Consider the following 18,310-nt stretch of genomic DNA (forward strand, 5'->3'; position numbering starts at 1 on the left):
CTGGGCGGAACGACGGGCGCCGGGCACAGCGCGGAGCAGATCGAGAGCATGGAGCCGGTGAGAGACCGGGTCATCAGGGTCACATTCAACGCGGACGTGCATTCCAGCATCCAGTGGAACTTCAGACCCCAGCAGAGCGAAATCTACGTGAGTGCCTTGTTCTCGCCCCGCATACTGCTTACACCTGGAGCCAGAAGCGGTGGGGTTTGCCTCCCACGGTTTTCATACAATCCCAGACCGGGTGGGGTTGGAAGGGACCTTAAAGCCCACCCAGTCCCACCCCCTGCCATGGGCAGGGACACCTTCCACTAGACCAGGTTGCTCCAAGCCTCATCCAGCCTGGCCTTGGACACTCCCAGGGATGGGGCATCCACAGCTTCTCTGGGCAACCTGTCCCACTGCTCCCCACCCTCTCTGGGAAGAAAGGGAAATTTGGCAGCTGGCAGCCCAGTCGTGCAGAGCCACTGACTTGCACGTCTGGGCCCTGATTTGGAAGAACACACAGCTCAGGGCACCTGAGTCCTGTGTGCTTCCGCCGTACTTCCACCTCAGGAGTGTATTTGTGGCGCTCGTGGGCAGGGCAGGGCTGACGTCTCCTTCTACCAGAGGGCAGAAGTCTTACTGCCTCGTGTGCTGTAGTTAAAGTGCAGCTACCAGCCCACCCAGCTACCAAACAGGATTGCGATCAAAAGCATGTTTATATATACCTGTGGGCTTTGCCAGCCTTTCCCTCCAGGACTTCTTGCACCTGTAGTTTCTGTATTTTCAGAAAATGAACATTTTAAACTTTACTGTTTAAAAATCAGTTCTTAATAAAAGCTCACAGAAGGAGTTATGCTTCTTAATTGGCTTCTGAGTCAAGTAGCAAAATAAATCCTCAAAAATTAAGTGTACAACATACATAAACCTGCATATTAAAAAAAGCTCTACGCTGCTGAACTGCTGAGAAGACTAGAAGTCTGAGTGGCAAACTGGTTAAGGTGTAAAATGCACGTATGTAATATTATTGATGCTTTCAATTTTGAATAGGGGTGAACTGTCTATAAGCATAACACTTGTGAAGTACTGAAGTAACCAACTTTAAACAGCAAAAGAGAAAATGAACTATTTCTGGCTAAGTGCTGAAGAACTCTTCAGGGGAGGAGGGCAGCAGTGGGTTAAAAAAAAGAAGTCACTGTGCAGTTACTTTATCCTACAGGTGGTACCAGGAGAGACCGCACTGGCCTTTTATAAAGCGAAAAATCCTACGGACAAACCAGTAATCGGAATCTCTACCTACAATGTAATACCCTTTGAAGCAGGACAGTATTTCAATAAAATACAAGTAAGTGAACAAAGCAAAGATTACGTTTTCCTTTACATAAAGGAGAATCGTTATCCATAAGTAAGCTTTTACTCATTTCAGTCCTGGATACCACTCTCTGTAGGCCATTGTTCTAAGAAAATACCTTGTTTTTTCCCGAGCGGCCGTGCAGCAGTTCATTCTTGGCTTTATGACACTGAGGGCAGGTGCCAGCAGCATGAACCAGCCTGGCCAATCTATGCATTTGGGTACTTCACTAAAAGCTAGTGGGTTTTTTCCCTGTAACACAAGAGGAATAGAATTGTGGTCTTGCTGCTCATATGGTTGATCCCTTCCAGAATTTTAGGGACGTACAGGGAATAGGACTTGATTTTAAAAGATGAAGCTTTCTCTCGCGTTGGCAGAGAAAGCTTACCATAGCTATTGTCTAACTGTTTTTCTTTCCCCCCCTCCCCCATGCAGTGTTTTTGTTTTGAAGAACAGCGGCTAAATCCTCAAGAGGAAGTGGACATGCCTGTCTTTTTCTACATCGATCCAGAATTTGCAGAGGACCCTAAAATGGCAAAAGTTGACTTGATCACCCTCTCTTACACCTTTTTCGAAGCAAAGGAAGGACAGAAGTTACCACTTCCTGGGTATCAGTAATAGACAATCTGTACACAGTTGGACTCTTCTGCTACCTGACTTCCAGTTTTGAAACCCATTTTTCCCTGGAAGGAACAACTGTGGGAGTACTGTGCGGTATGAAATTACATTAAACCACCATGGACACATGCTGTTGTTATGAAAGGATATATTTCAATTTTTTTTTAAATTAAAACTTACACGGTTGCAATATTATTTCTTAGGGATAGTATTTCTTCATCAGACGACAGAACGGAATGCGCTATTCCTAGAAGAGAGAGGGTTTTCCTGTTCTTTCCATAAAGTGATACATGTTACCTGAATACCGTGAGGCAAATTTTTAAACCCAAGTGTAAGTTGAGGTCATCATTTAAATACAGAGGAACAAATCAGTTCATTACACACCTAAAACTGCTGGCTCTGAAGAGTAACTTCCATGCAAGTTACTTTATAAAAACAGATAATTAGTTCATGAAGTCTCAAAACTAAACAAGGTTAGTCTGCATTGCTGTGTAACCCATGGCACAGGAGGATCTGGTGCTTTTGATGGTGATGCACCCTCTAATTATTACTGAATCAGTAGTTTATTTGGTAAGAGCAGACTGCTCTAGAACTGTTACCATTTGAATGAGGGGCAGTAGTGTAAATGTAAGTACAGCAAACCTGTGGTTTCCCTTCAGAAATACCATCTTCAGACCTTGATGTTGTGTTCAGCTCATTTAAGATACTGCTAACTGCAGAGGGCTGCACCCTGGGCGCCTTTACACCGAGACAAACTCAGCTCACGTATGAAATGCTTTGAAGGGAAAGGCACACAGACAGCTGCTCTAAGTTGCAGGTTAAATTAATAGGAGTCTCCTCAAAAACCTGAAGGAAACCAACCCCATTCGGAGGTTAAGTCTGACAGAGCCTGCCCAGAAGCATCTCGGTCGTTCAGAGGTACTCTGCTTTCCGTCAGAGCACGTAAGCCTGTATTTATGTACCTTTTGGTCACTGTCTGTGGGGTAGGGATAATAACACTTTATCACAGCTTTGCAGATGGGGAGTGATGTGCAGAACAAGTGGAAGTGACCTCATTTTCAGGCTGGAATTTATGTCAGCCCAGTATGTCGTCTGCTAGGCCAGTTCTTTCTACCCCTTTCAGCAGATGAGACCTAACGTTCGTTCGTTTGGAGTCTGAAAAGGTAAAGGGTATAGCTGAAGGAGCTTCCAGTTACTCCAGTCCCAATTAAGTTTGATACCATAATTGAAAAAGTGCTTTTTTGAAAATAAATGGATGCTACCTTTAAAATGCATTATTGCACCAATTACACGTGGTGGTTAAACAGATTCTGGATGTCATTCATGTCTTCGCTGTGAAACTGAAATTAAAGTTTTAAAACTTTTCATTCTTTCACCTGTGATGCATTTTATCCAGCAGAACATGTGAGGCCCACACAGGTGCAATACATCTGTATGAAGCTTTGTATGCTGCACTTACTTTTTTTTCTCCTGAAGAATAACTGTAAGAGGAAAAAAAGAAATCAAGACAAACCTTTGTGCCTAGGCTAGGAAAACAAAAATAATTCTTACTGGGGTTGTCTTGAGTCCATTGTCTTTGGAAAGCTGAACCGATGATGGGAGCTCTCCACACTGCTTTATTCTGGCCATGTGCTTCAGAAGAAAAAGAATATCCCCACCCCCCTGCAAGTGCCAGTTTTGTAAAAAACAGTTTTCCCCCCTCGAGTTTGAAAGCTCAAGTTTGCACAGATACTGAGCACATTCTGACTACAAAACAAGCTCTATAACCTCACTAATTAACCAGTTCCCTTCCAAGCTTTCATTTATCCGTGACCACGCTGCTTTGTCATACATGGAAGAGTTCAGTTTGCAATCGTCCGCCATGGATTTCCGTACCGAAACGGCCTATTTAAATTGGTTACGCTTCAGTGTGCTGGGGTTTGAACAATACAGCCAAGCTGCAGGGGAAAAGCTATCAGCCCACCTCCAATCCTATTTCAGTGGGTTTCTCTGCCGAGCAGAACGCTGCAAATAACACCGGAACAATAATCGTAACCCAGCTTACAAAAAACCCCCACAACCCAAACCTCAGGTTGGCTTTTTATAGAATTAAGGTGTACTCATGGCCCCGCAGCAGGCTGCCACTGTACGAAGCATGCCATGAAACACAGGGATTCACACCAAAATACTTCCAGGAATATCAGCTTTTGGTGTTTCATGGCATACACGCATCATCTGGTAAAACTCGGATGCGACAGGGGTTAACTTCTCAGCATTGGCTTTTATTTGGAATTTTATGCTACAAAATTGCATAACTGACTGAGAACTTATCACTTAAAGAGATAACATAATGGACATTTAAAATGCAGTACTTCACAAAAGAAAATTATAGCTTATCAGCTATGAACATTAACTAAATTCTCAGATTTTGCATCAACTATAAATTCAGAGAACTGTATCTCCTAAAGTGCACATCTTACATTCAGCATTAAAATAGGTAAGGCACTTTTAATTATTAAAAGATAAAACTGTTATTAACAGGGTTAAACAGCTTGATTAAAATAAACGGGTAACTACTGCTCATCTGCATTGTAGATGATTATTTTTTCCTTCACCAGAACAGCAATCTCTGCAGGGCAGGAACATCAATCCCCCTCCAATATTTACGGAGTAAATAAAGCAACAACAACAGAGGAACAAGCAGGGGGTTTTCTGTTCCGTTAATCAGGGATGGTAGCGCCACATGTCCCAGCTCAGGCTCTTACCACGACAAAAACCCAGCTTATTGCAGGCTTTTTGGAAGAAAACAAAGTCTGTGTTCAGAATACGACTGCAGGAAAGCAACACTGCATGTCTTCACATATCTACCAGGAGGCCCAATTTTAGGAGAGTCCTACATATCCAAACCCCCTTATAAATTTCTAGGGAGATCAACACAGAAGTGTTGAGGCTAAAATAGAAACTGGATCCTGCGACTTCCGTAAACACAACGTTCTGTTTTGTTGCTGTGTAAAGAGGTAAAGCAATACAAAGGAACAGTTAACTTTGAAAAAAGCTTCTGTAAGTCACAAGAGCCCTTTTTGGTTTCTTGTGTCATGTGTGAGCTTATACATGGCTGAACTCGGAAATCCTGTTTTAAAGGCCCCAATATTTTCAAAACACTCACTGAAGTCACCTCGAAGAATAAACAGTTGAACATTTAGGACAAATTATCAAGGTGTGGATACAAGTAACTCTTCAACTTCCACACAGCTTAGTATTCCGGTACTTAAATAAAAACCTGTTGTGATTCACTTGCACGTGGCAGGAAGCACGGTACAGGACCAGCGGAGAACAACGAGCGCTCAGTAAAAGACTTCGCCTCCACCTTCAGCAGTCTGTGTTCTTTTTAGCTTCTGTCTTCAACACAACATCAATTTCTTCATAAATAGCTCTGAAAGAAGAGGAACAGGCCAACTACGTTGCAGTTTCATTTTTGACAAAAATGCACCAACAAAATCCTGCCCGAGCACAAACTGCCAGGATTTTATTCTTTGCTTAACGGCAGCATCAGTTGCAGGATGCCCAGGTTTCCAAGGAAACCAAGAGCCAAATCCTGTGGTGCAGCTGTGATTATTCACGTACTGAAATACCTCCAGACATTGTCACTTCTGATGAAATGGGTTTGGGAACACGAATGCAAAATGCAAATGGCAAGCATACCACGTGGTGTGCAATTACTGCAGCAGTTTAATAAAATAAAGCTTTCTTGAGATTTTTCTACCTCAAGAACTTTGATGGTTTCTTGGAAATAAGTTTTGTGTAGATGGCTCAAATTTTTTGCAGGTTACTGGTAGGAAGGAGAATTCTGCTATCCGTTTGGTTTCCCATTAGTTTTCTGCCTGACTGCTTGGCCCTCTGGAGAGTCGCAGCATCCACTCCCTTCTATAGCTTATATTTGAACTGAGGATTTTCTAAATACACGCTACAACGACATTCTTAAAATCACGATTGCTGTGAACAGGAATTACACTGGTGACCTTGCAGCACAGGTAGTTCTGGAGAAACGTCAATCAGTTTCCTCCACCAGGGCCCTTACCATGTTTGATTCACCTTTTGCCATCACTGAATCGGATTTTAGTAAACAGTTTTTGACACAGCATTAATCCACCATTTTTACACACGAACACACTATAAGAGTTTATTCCTTAATTAGTTATGCCAGAAATATTGGAAGAAAGTGTACAAAATGCAGCCACTCATTTACATTAACGATCCAGCTGGTCAGCTAAGTCAGTCTAAATAGTGTGGTCTGTTTTCTCGTAAGAAAAAGCCATCTCAGAAGCTTGCCTTTGGTACCTAAGAAAACTGCTTATTATCTATTTTAAAAGTTACTTACTCAGTGGGAGCCAAGGGATCAAATTCCATTATCTCATAGTAATGAGGTGACTGTGACTTGTTCTTTGATGCAGCTGAAGAATAGAGACAGGCAGATAAATCCAGATTTACATGTCAGTCAAAAGCACCCTTACTGCATTTTGGTTTTGTATCTTCCTGAAAGTAGCACGTTATCTCCTACATATCTAGTTGCTTTACATGCTGAAGTGTGTAAGAGAAGCCTTGAGATTTTGGCTGTTAAAGACTAGGAGCAGCAAAACACCGTGACATTATGTAAAGCCTTTACGTTTTAGCAAGAAAAATATCTCTCTGTGAAAGTTAGGTGGTCTGCAGTATTTATTACCTGCTGGTGATGGCCCATTTAACGATGCAGTGTGTCCAGCCTGCAGATTTACTGGATTCAGAGGCACTGGGCTTAACAGAGTCGCCAGCTAAGGACATCAAGCAAAACAAAGAGAACTGGTTTGACTTAACTTACATATGTGCTGACCTACCTTTAGACTGACTGTAACAGCTAAATACAAGGTTAACAGTTATCAGTCTAATTAATCTCCGTTCTCCACAAAAAGTTCAAAGTATCTTTTAGTGTTATCTATAGCACATTTGACTAATTTACTGCTGTGTAATTTGTTCCATTACACACACCCCAGGACTGCAGTATTCACAATACAGGTATCTGCTTTTACTCGTGGTTTAAAACAGGGAATATGCACGTGTGTTTGGAGGCTGCTGCTCATCTTATTATTTCATACTGCCTACCACAGAACAGCATTCAAATTCGTAACAATACCTCAAAGCCCCTTCATATTCTTTCCATTTTGTGTCATGGGTATTTTGTCTGCAGCAAATGCAGATAACTTGATTTCTAAGGGTTTGTTTGGTTTTTTTTTAATAGCTTATTTGAGATAGGAAATACAGTGAAGTAACCAAACGGCAGCAGGAGGAGAGATCTCTGCTTGCTTCACAGAGCAAGAGATCAAACACAAGTAACACAGCAATTGCTTTCTGCAAACTCCTGAGATTGTGCTGGACCCAAGAATATATGCTTTCATATTAGCATCTGTGGTATCAAAAGAGGAAAGTTGACCTGGCCACCAAACTGTTCCCTGATGTACGGAGAAGGGCCACAGAACAGATCTTTGTATCCCATTTGGACAGGAGTCAGGGTGAATCCCAACAGCTTGTATTTTGACAGTTGCTATCCCAGAATGATGAATCTGATTATGTGCGTTACTCACATTGCTATACGAATGTCCAGCTGGGTTGCTCACACTATTGTTTTGTGCTTCAGTTGCAAATCTAGGAGAGAGTAATACAGTGAAAGTAACCAAGAAACTATTAAAACTGTACATTCTGATTGTTACATGATGTTTTTTGCTGGTCTGTCTTTACCTTCTATCACAGCTGAGAACAGCATGGGCAGGTGGGCAGTGTCCCATTCATGGAAAAGATAAGGAACTACAAGGATACCTCTCCTATCGTAAACTCTTCTTCCTGACCTGTACAAGTCATGTGTTTCTCCCTTTCACTGCAGCATGGCAACACTCGAGCAGAAAGTCAGATATATCTCAAGTATGCTTTGATTCTTGAGACAAATTTATGCCTATGACTCAGCTGTGCTGGAGGAGCAGTGTATTTTTAAGCACATTAAGCTATTTGTGGCACACAGGTAGTTTTCACTTGTTTTACTGGACTAATGTGCAAAAGTAGACAAGTCTGTTCTTCGAGCTTTCTGTAAACTCATTTTAAGAATTACAAAGTACTAACACCTCAGAAGATCTCTTATCAAGAATAGTAACAGATAACAGATTACTCACGGGAACTGATGAGGTTTTGTAGTAACTGCTAAATCTAGCTGTGGATAAATTGATGGATGGTGCCTGTTTTTATCTTCAGGGTGTGCGGGTATGCAATCTGAAATTCAAAGCAGTAATTAAAGATCATTTAAACATTATTAAGTTATATTAGTTACTTGTACTGAAAGGGTAAAATTTTGTTTGGAAGACATACAAAGAATCTGAAACGAATCGCTGTGTGTCACATGAAAGGCAAAACTTCAATAACTGTAAGTAGTTTTTAGATGCAATATGTCTCTTTAAAAAGTCAGAACAACATCAGTAGTGCTATACATGGTAGATACCACTTAGAACTCCTTTCACTATTTCTAAAAGATTAAAATGCAATTATAGGCATTTATTCCTGGGGGGACATGCACACCTTCAGCATACGGACACCCCTAGAGTGGACAAAGGAAGGGTTTCTGCCAACAGTGATTCAGGGTACCACAGTTAGGAGCTTTACTCACGCCTCCAACTATGAAAGCAGTGTAAATTTACAGGAGATAAGTACCTTTCTCAAAGTGAACTGTTTCTAACACCCAGTGCCTCCTGAAGAAGTTTAGGACATCAAGAAGGTATGAGAAAAGCCTATCTGTTTCTTTTGTCCAAGCCTACAGAACAAGTAACTACCAAACTGTTGCACAGGCTTCATTCTAACAGCAAACAGAGCACGTTCAACTGTTCAAATTTATATAATGGGGAAACAAAGATACTGCTTCCATTGTAAACTAATTACAGAGAACCTTATTCTATCTTACTTTTTTTTCCTATATACACAACAATTCTCCTTCTAAGAATATTTAAGGAACATCGTTAATGTGTATTTTTGCTTTCCTTCTTACAAGGAGCTTCTTGATTCCTGCACTAAGCCTGCTGGTTTGCTTTAGGAAGCCAGACTGAAAGGGAAAAGCACATTCATCACTTACTAAGGCCTGCAGGAGACACTGCAGAGTCAGTCTGCACCACTGCAGACACAGGAGATGGAGAATCTACCGAGAGGTCAAGTAGATCACTTGAGGGAGCAGATGGCTGTTTCCTGTACAGCTTAACATTTGAAAAGGAATAAAGTTATTTAGGTTTGGCTTGTGGTTGTTTTGTTTGTTTTAAAGGAACTTAGATAGTTTTAAACAAATGGCTATTTTCACAGAATATAAACTTTAAAAACCATACTGTTGAAAACTGTCAAGTGTGAGAGAACCAGCATTTTTGTGTGAAAGAAAACTAGTGAAACAAAAAATGCTTTCCAGAAAAGATAAGTCTCTGCAAAGTTGTTATTTCAAAAAATTAAGGAAAACAATTCTCAAGTAGGAAATAGAACAGTCTCAATTCTAAAACGCAAGTGTGAGCTTGTTTAGATATGGGTTTGATACTGATCTTCTGACTGATCCTGTACAATTATTTTCATGCTACTTATTTGTGTTATTGTGATTTGATACATACTTAGGAGAATTTTTAGTCCTCTTTTGGAGAGAAGTTTAAAATCACAACAATGTTTCGCAGGAGACTGAAAAGGGTTCCTTTTGTTTCTCCTGTGAATGTGTTAAAATTAAAAAATGTTGCCAACCAAGGATTTTAATAAAACCACATGCTCGAATCACACTGGTCTGGTCACATCAGATTAAAAAGGAAAAGAAAACAACAAACAACAAAACAAGAGAAAAGATGATTAATTTTCAACTTGGAGACTCCTGAATAATATAAAAATGCTCAGACTGCACTGTTGGGACTAATAACTAATCCAACCGTGCATCCATCAAGCAAACCCATCCACCTACATAACCAGAATGTAATAGTGGCTTTTCAAGGAAAACAAGATCATCTTCTAGCTTTTTTTAGTAACTGTCAGCTGTATTTTAGCATTCCCAATGCAGTCATTTTCATATTGACTCCCAGATGACTATTCAAGTACGAGTTGGCAGAAGCTGAAACATGTGCAAAACTACTCTGGGCAATATAATTAACAGCCATCAATCAATCAATAAAGGACAGTCATTAAAGAGTTGCTACAAGCCATTATTCACAATTCAGGAAAAGCTTTGACTTAGGAAAAAAAAATAGCAATAGTGAATTCTGATAGTGTAATAGCATTTCAGTCTATAAATGCTTAATAGAACAAATTAAAGAAACATTATTGTTCCTCACTGTATGGCAGATAACAGTGCTTAGCTGCAGGGGTAATGAACCAGCATTTGAACTGATATATCCCTCTTTTCTTCCTGACCAAGCTTCCATCGTAGATGTGACGTTATTCGCTACTTTAGTGACATGAACTTGCATGAAAATGTGCAAGTGGCACTTCTGAAAATTGGTAAGAGTAGCATCAGCCTGCTTTCTCCTAAACCTCTCAACTAGAGTATCAAATCCTGCATATATTAAAAATATATTTTTCACCATGAACAGAAAGGGGAATGTTTAGAGTCCTGCAGTTCACAAGTTCCATCTGTAATTACTCACCTCTGTGCGTTCACGCTGTATTCTTTGGTTCTCCACAAAACGAACTCTGTTGCGAGAGAACCTGTTGGAAGTTGCAGAGTTGAACGTTCATTCTGACATTGCTGTGATGTGGTTGATAAGAATGCGAAACCGGTTATCACCAGAGTTTGATTACCAAGGGGCTGCAGAGGCACCAAGCTTCTCCGGGGCATTTGTCTCTGCACTAGCAATTTGGGTCTCTCTCATCCAGAGCTGCGGTCCTCTGATGACCTGTACTAATACCAGTTAGCCTGTCTTGGGCTCATTTCAGGAGACAGCCATATGTTCTTCCAAAAGAAAACCAAGGTGCAGCTGTCAATGATGTTTGCCTGCGTTCATGGCAGGTAGGTAACTATGAACATGTACTGTGCCCAATCTGCCTCCTCCTGACCAGTTCCAACTGAGTGCCGGGAAGCCTGTCCTCAGAAGCCCCACATTCCCTGCCATCTCAGGACAAACCACACCCCTACTCTGGGACAGGGCCCTCTCATTAGTTCAGGCATTGGAAATACTTTTTAAAAAGGGAAACAAAAAAAACCCCATCTGCATAAATATGTATTTACTGGGAGTCATAACAGTGCTATGCTGGGTTCAGAGGAGACCCAGTCAGGTGATACTCAGCATCCATAAGGTCAACCTGTTTTTGAAGAGCCCGACTTTGTATGGCCATGAGACTCTACACAGCTGCATTTGCTATTCAGGGTTACCATACCGGTGAGGCCCACAAAGAAGGCAGAGAGGAACAAAGTAAAAAACCTTTCCAACTGCAGAACATAAAATAGTTATCTGAAAAACAGAGAACCCCAAAGTTCTCGAGCCACTAGAGGGAGCCCTCGTTACATCCGTAAGGCCAGTGTATTGCACAATGGTGATTGCTCCCGATTTAATTTGGGCTCTACATTAATAATCAGAAACAGAGAATGCAGCAGGACTTGTCTTCAGACAATACACACAGTGTGAAACAGATGCAGCTAGTTAAGATCTGTTTGTCCTTTACACAGCTCACTGTTCAGAGGGAGTTCCAAAGAAATCTGCAAACATTAACCGTATGCATTTTTATACTTACCACGTGTAAAGTGCAACGCATCGGCATCCAGAAGGCTCATTACACATAAGCTGTAACATTATAGCACTAAAACGCAGTAATCTTCTGTCCAGTTGCACAATGGCTAATTAATTGCTCCTTCAGTCATCAGGTGAGTCTTTCATAAGGAATTTGTTGAATTATACCCACAAGCTACTATTCATAATTCAAGAGGTTCTTGGCCTTGCCAGTGTTCCTCAGTCATAACACAAACGTGTGCCCACATCTGACTTCAGTGGGTTTACAGAAGGTGAACAGAATTCTCTTTGTGCTTTACTAAAACACAAGACTTGCTAAAGCGAGAAGTGAACACACATATCTTCCAGGCAGTTACTGTAAAATACACCAACACTGCTGCAGACGTAAGATTTAAGGATAAACAAAAAGTAAACGTTGTCGAGATTAGCCCCTAAGATTTGGCCATCACACTGAAGAATTAGCGATATTCTCAGTGCAGCATTCAGAAAAGGTTTACATAGAAAAGGTGACTAAACTCTCCTAGTCTGCCAGATTTAATCACAAACCATTGCACTTGATGCGTAATGATTTCCAGAACATTTCTTAGCCACGGAGGAGAAAAACTACTTAATGGGGAAGGGGTAGTTCCTATTGAACTATAATACTCTCCATGAGTATACTTGCTGGGATATTTTGGGGAATGCTACTAGAATTTTGAGTTTAAAATTAACTTCAGTTTTACTAGCAAGTAGTCACGCTAGCAATGATATAGTAGACAAATACCCAGGACGTTAACACAAGCACTGCAGTGTTTCCATGTGTGAAAGGAAAACATTTTCTGCTGTAAGACAAGTAGAACAGCGTGTTTCAATCCAGCTGAGAAAAGCAAGCGACCCTCTGAAGCATGCAATGAGGCAGAACGCTATTCCATGGCCGATTTCTGCAGTCAAGCTGTCAGAGTTGTTCAGAAAGGAGCACAAGTATTCTTTCCTGGAAGCGCACATGCACTTAAAGATAAGGAGACCGTCACCAGTACCAAAAGGGTTTGTAGCAGACTGATGACAAATTCACTGCACACTACCAAGAAGGAATGTCAAATTCCAAAGCAACTTCTGTTTGCATGCCTCCATCTGATTTCCTGTCTGTGTTTTTAACCTGCTTTACCCCATTCTCATGGTTTTCTAACTACCTTCACAAATTGTTTCCAAAGCATTTAGTCAGGGAAAAGCAAATACGAATTTTCTCTTTTTGCAATCACATTTCTTTTCGGGATTTAAGGATAAAATCTGTCTCCTCGTGGAGGATCGACTTAGATGTAGGGATCATCTGTGCCCACTAAGTGCGCTTATTCAGTTAGGATAGAACTGTGAGGAGAGAGGCTCTGCACTTACCTTTCATGTCCCAGGAGGACATTATTCAGGTCTTCATTTACTTGTATTAACTCAACTATCACATCTTCATTCTCCACTGTCACCAACAATTCCATGATCCTCTCCTGCATCATCCGACAGGTCTTATACAGTTTCTGCCCACAGCAGGGGAAGAAAAAACATAAAACCTAACTGTGGTCTCCCAGTTTGTCAGTTCTGGGGAAGAATACTAAGGCACTTCAGCACTGCAGACTGAGGGGGTAACGTTCCTTAATTTACATAAACTGCTTGCATACCAAACACTGCAAATAGCATCATTTTCATGTCTTTGATCTCTGCAAGGCAGGTTGACAACTCCTATCATCACAGCCAGCACATCCCTACCTCCTGACCCACCTTTATTTCTAAAGATGTATCTGTGTCTAAACTACAACTTGCAAAATAATGAGGAACCCTCTGAGTGATGCTGAGCAAATCTGATCTGATCCTGTTTGAAGCTGATCAAACTCAGCAGGATGCTTCATGTGGACGTGATGGACGCGATCCTGTTCAACATCTGCTTGAAGAACAGACAATAGTAGTCTAAAGGACAGAAGTGCTGTGACACGTCTCCACCTCTAACTGACCCTCTCAGTGGGGAAGTCTGAATGCACCTCCTGCCCTTGTTGAGAAAGTAACACAAACGTAGAAGGATCAGCTGATGGAGGATTGTGAGAGTTTACTGAGCAGAATTTTGCATTGTTGCCAGTTGAAATGGAAGATAGCTTATTTGTATTCCTCTCCGCTGCAGATTTTACATATTCTAAGAAACAAATTCTTTAGCAACAGGAACTTCAACTCAGCCAACATTTTTTCCCCCCACAGTGCATTTGCAAATGCTCGTTGGCTCCGCTTAAGGGGGAAAAAAAAGGGAGGGAGAAAATTACTCCACTTGCACGTTGCTATTCAGAAATTGCTCTGGTATTATTTCCAAAGTGATCTGATTTTTCCCCAAAATACATATGCTTCATGTAAATAAATGATTATATTTATCTACAAAGTAATTTTTCACCCTTTTGCAAAATCTGCATAAGGATTACAGAGTACTGTATCTTCATAGCCCAGGATAAAACACATAAAAATTAAATTTAAAACCTTTCCACTCCACTTTTTAGTACCTGATCCGCATTTAAAAAAAAATGTGTGTTTCTTACAGCTCCATTACACAGGCAGACTAACTCCTTTGTAAACATCAATATTCAATAGAAAAGGAAATTGAGACACCCATTTCAAGCACAGATTTCCTAGGCTTTGCTCCTACCCACAGTGGTGCATGCACTCTCTTGTTTTGAAAAATAGAGTTTTACGACGATGGACTACCAGCTGGTGTAACAATCACCAGTGATTCCAATGAATTTGTGCTAATCCTTACCAGCTGATGATCTGGACCCAACTTCCTGGATGTCCATCAAGCATATTGTGCTGGTTTTATAGTTCTGTTTACTATCCAGTATAAATATGTTATTCTTCTTGGCTGAGACTGAGCTTTAGCTATTCTTCAACTACTGCGCAAAATTTCAAGCGAGATCTACTATCTTAAGCCTTGTGCAAAACAGGGTGGAGAAAGGGAAGAGCCTGGCCACTAATGAAGCTACGGAACTGAAAATATGTTGCACTGACACAGTCTCCTCTGTTACAGTTTTTATTGAGAGACTCCAGATCATCAGCAGGACTGAAATTAATGTCTCCAATTTACTCAAAACCTAAAGAAGCAGCTCATTTAATAAAGGCCTTTGTTCTCTGACAACCAAAGCCTAATCCAAGCAGTCCAGGTAGAGTTACAAACAAAAGGGAACATTAAATATTGGTAAAAGAACAGGCTAGCCATGCTTGATGCTTTATACCACTCAGTGCACAGGGGAAAAGGACAGAAAGAACAAGAGTGAAATTCACATAGAAGGAATGAGTTTTCAGTCGCTCTCCCACAAATGGGAACTCCACACCCTGTCCTCAAACTTTTGCCAACAATTTTATTACTGGGAGTGTCAGTAAGAATTCACTGGTTTACTGTGGGCAACCTAATCTGCACACCCACATGCGTAAGGGCCGTAGTAGGAGACAGGAAACAAAAGACATACTTTTCTTGTTTCACAACCAGAAACACTTCTGTGGCCTGGGCAGAAATAGCCGAATATACTAAACCAGTGTATTCCCCTACCTGGTGTATCTTTCACAGGTTGGTTAAATCATTAAGGCCAGTCTGCACCTTGGCAACCTCCCTGGTGGCAGCAGCACTACAGAAGTACTGTGCATAGAACAGCCATGGATGAGCTGCTTAGGTACAGTCCATTGCTGGAACAACCTATTCTCAATCCTTCAGGGCAGGCAGAGCAAGTCCTCTGCAATCTACTGCAACAGCTATTTGCCCGTGTTTAAAGTCCACTCTCGTCAGACCCTTGCTTCTCAGACCCTTTGTCCTTGTTTCTCCACTAATCTCTGCAAAAGAGACAGTGTTGGAGATGCGAGTAAATTCCAGGGTAGCCAAAACCACAGAGGTTGCATCTGTCTCCTATCTGGTTCCCCCAGACCAGCAGCACTGCCTGTCATTAAAGATGAGACAGCGTGACAAACTGCTGCTGTCTGTCTCTCACCTCCAGTGGTGAGCCAATGGACACAGCGAAACAGCGTGACCTTGAAGGCAAACCAACAGCTCCTGTACGGGTTCCTTGCAAAGGAAGAATTCTCCACTGGGCAAGAGAAGCCCACCGAAGGCTTGCAATCATTAGATCAGTTCTCCAACACATTTAAGGCTGACAAGTGACCAAAAATGCTTCCTCATCACAGAAGTTCAGAGGTAAGTTTAGAAACCGAAGGGTGTGATAAAAGCTTTTTAAACTGTAGACAACACAAAACAGAAAAATGGCTATTGACACAGGTCACTATTGAAATGCTACAGTAATACTGCATTTTTGATTTCTAAAATAGGAAATATAGCAGGAGCAAGTAGAGGAAGTGACATGACTAAGATGAACGTCTGCTTGTTCACTGTCAAATCTAAACCTGACTATTGCAATACCCTTCCTGCAGGCTACACTTCAAGAGAGCATGGATTTATCTATAGCACAGCAAGCTCCCAATCTTTGAGATCACATACATAAAGCCAATGCTTCATATTCTTCACTGGCCTTCAGTCTGCCTTTAAGGTATTGTGGTAATAAAGAGAGCACTGAAAACTCCCGGACGGATACAAGAGAGAGACTGTCATCACCTACTTTCCCCACAGGGCAACCACGTTCAACTGGAATGTTCTCGGGGCTGTTTGACAGAACACGCTTAACAGAGAATGCTCCATTATGAAATTCCTTTGCCCTTGGAATTCCCTTGAGCTTGAATTTGCATTGCAAGCTGTCTTATCCTTTCCTGACTACCTAGATGTCAGGGGAAGGTGAAGGAGACAAGAAAAAGCTGAGCAAAACCAGATAGAAACCTGTTGTTGGATTCCATTTGGCAATATGAATCCAGATGTTAAAAGAAAGGTTAGAACGAATTTTAAAAATCAACTTTGACCCAACCAAAGCAATACCCTCTACCAATGAATCACTGCATACCTGTAAAAGATTCATATCATCCGGATTTTCAGAGCCAGGAACATTTTCTTTTAATATCGATGACATGACTCTCACATTCATTTTTGCCATATCCAGTTCACTGTACAGTTTCCCAATCTGCCAAGTTCAACGTGACAGAATATTGTGCAGGTTACCAGAGTGAGCAGAATAATTCTTACCTCTAACATATACTTTCTTCCCCATTAGGTATAATATGGGCCAAATTAGCATTATTCTACTCCAGTGACATGCCATGAAAACAAATGGCATTAGCTCAGCTTTTATATGTGCAATCAAACTAAGATCCAAGTCTGATAGTACTACTTGTTTTCCTTACAGTTAATCCCTCTCACTGATGTTACTCTTCTTAGTTACTTACAGGCCAAGAAGAAATGGAAGTGAACTGTCCTTTCCTTTCTGCTTTTTAGAATGATCTCTTCACACAAGTCTTACACATAAGTAATTTTGGCTTTTTCATTTATCTTTGAGGTAACTTTATGAATTTGCATAACATCCTAAGAGATTCCACTTTCTGGTCAAGGTACAGCCTGGCATTTATCGTACTCACTTCCCCCTACTCTGCTTTGGCCCACCACCCCATAAAACCTCCTCAGGAGAAGAAAAGCTAAAATTATGATTAGAGAATGATGCCAGTTGGACTGATCATCCCCTTCCAGTGATCTGTGCACCCAGGTTGTTGAAATCACACATTATCAGCACAATTCAAGTAGACCCGCTCCCCCCCAAACCTGTAATACTGCACCTGCTCAGGAGTCAACAATAATGCTGGGCCTGTGGGAAGAGGCAATAAAGAACGTTTTGCAGGATTAGCAGAAGATGGTGATGACTTCGTAGAAGGCTGAGATGAAGCCTGCAGAAAGACAAAAGAGCAGAGCTTGGGTTTAAGAAAAGGATTGAAGCAGACATCCAGATAAGAGAGCTACAAAACACCTCTGTCAGACTAGACAACTAAGCATTAGCTTTCCCATAATCAATGCTCCCAGGGAATTTGTCTACTTACAAGAAAAAAAATCTAATGGCTATTTTGTAATGAAATGAGGCTTGGAATTCAGATACCTTTTAAATGGGTTTCAAAGCAAATTTCATCTCCTGAGCTCTCAAGCCATCTAACAGACAAGAGTCTTTCCAAAAGTGCCACTGCAATTTTACAATGAAGAATAATTTAAAGCAAGATGACACTTGGAAGCAATGGAAAGGTTGAGGGAGTTTAAGTCTGGGTTTCTACAAAAGATGAACTACAAAGGCCTGGATTGAAAAGCTGGAACACTTCATTTGCAGAAAGCTTCACTTGTATCACATTTGAATTGACTACTGTAAAAACACCCATCCAAATCCAAAAACTCACATTTGAATTGACTACTGTAAAAACACCCATCCAAATCCAAAAACCAACTTGCACGAGACTACACACTTCAAGTCCTTCATTTCCTACAGACTGAGCTAAAAATTGTGTTCAGGTCTGCTATTGCTGAGATCAATGGAAGGTTTGCCACTGATTTTAATTGGCAGATACATGTGGCAGACAGAATCAACTCTACTGTCCTTGGTGAGAAAAAAAAAAATGTCTACTGAGAGCATTCTTCACAAGGTTTAAAGCCACATTTAAATATATAAGCTTTTGTATACTCAACTATTCAATCATCAGATCAAACTCAGAATAAATCTGATTCATTCCT

The 18,310-nt window shown here is 41.1% G+C and overlaps 2 protein-coding genes across 2 annotated transcripts in view; one reads left to right on the forward strand and one right to left on the reverse strand.

Annotated features, from left to right (window-relative positions):
• The first annotated feature begins 6 nt into the window (after positions 1 to 6).
• On the forward strand, positions 7 to 2,076 carry LOC104513876 (cytochrome c oxidase assembly protein COX11, mitochondrial). Its single transcript, XM_010157379.1, has 3 exons — positions 7 to 147; positions 1,199 to 1,324; positions 1,766 to 2,076. Exons 1-3 carry the CDS (start codon positions 49 to 51, stop codon positions 1,946 to 1,948), a joined length of 408 nt encoding a protein of 135 aa, XP_010155681.1. The 5' UTR covers positions 7 to 48; the 3' UTR covers positions 1,949 to 2,076.
• Positions 2,077 to 5,296: 3,220 nt separating this feature from the next.
• TOM1L1 (target of myb1 (chicken)-like 1) overlaps positions 5,297 to 18,310 on the reverse strand; it is a gene marked incomplete at its 5' end in the record, with an annotated part of 22,681 nt that continues 9,667 nt past the window's right edge. The window contains 10 exons of the mRNA XM_010157391.1: positions 5,297 to 5,360; positions 6,306 to 6,378; positions 6,648 to 6,735; positions 7,543 to 7,603; positions 8,122 to 8,218; positions 9,069 to 9,186; positions 10,597 to 10,657; positions 13,048 to 13,181; positions 16,614 to 16,730; positions 17,377 to 17,484. Of these exons, the coding sequence (XP_010155693.1) occupies positions 5,297 to 5,360; positions 6,306 to 6,378; positions 6,648 to 6,735; positions 7,543 to 7,603; positions 8,122 to 8,218; positions 9,069 to 9,186; positions 10,597 to 10,657; positions 13,048 to 13,181; positions 16,614 to 16,730; positions 17,377 to 17,484 (921 nt within the window). The remainder of the gene's footprint in view (positions 5,361 to 6,305; positions 6,379 to 6,647; positions 6,736 to 7,542; positions 7,604 to 8,121; positions 8,219 to 9,068; positions 9,187 to 10,596; positions 10,658 to 13,047; positions 13,182 to 16,613; positions 16,731 to 17,376; positions 17,485 to 18,310) is intronic.

Source organism: Eurypyga helias, unplaced genomic scaffold (genome assembly GCF_000690775.1).
Source record: "Eurypyga helias isolate BGI_N326 unplaced genomic scaffold, ASM69077v1 scaffold13900, whole genome shotgun sequence".
Taxonomy (NCBI): domain Eukaryota; kingdom Metazoa; phylum Chordata; class Aves; order Eurypygiformes; family Eurypygidae; genus Eurypyga; species Eurypyga helias.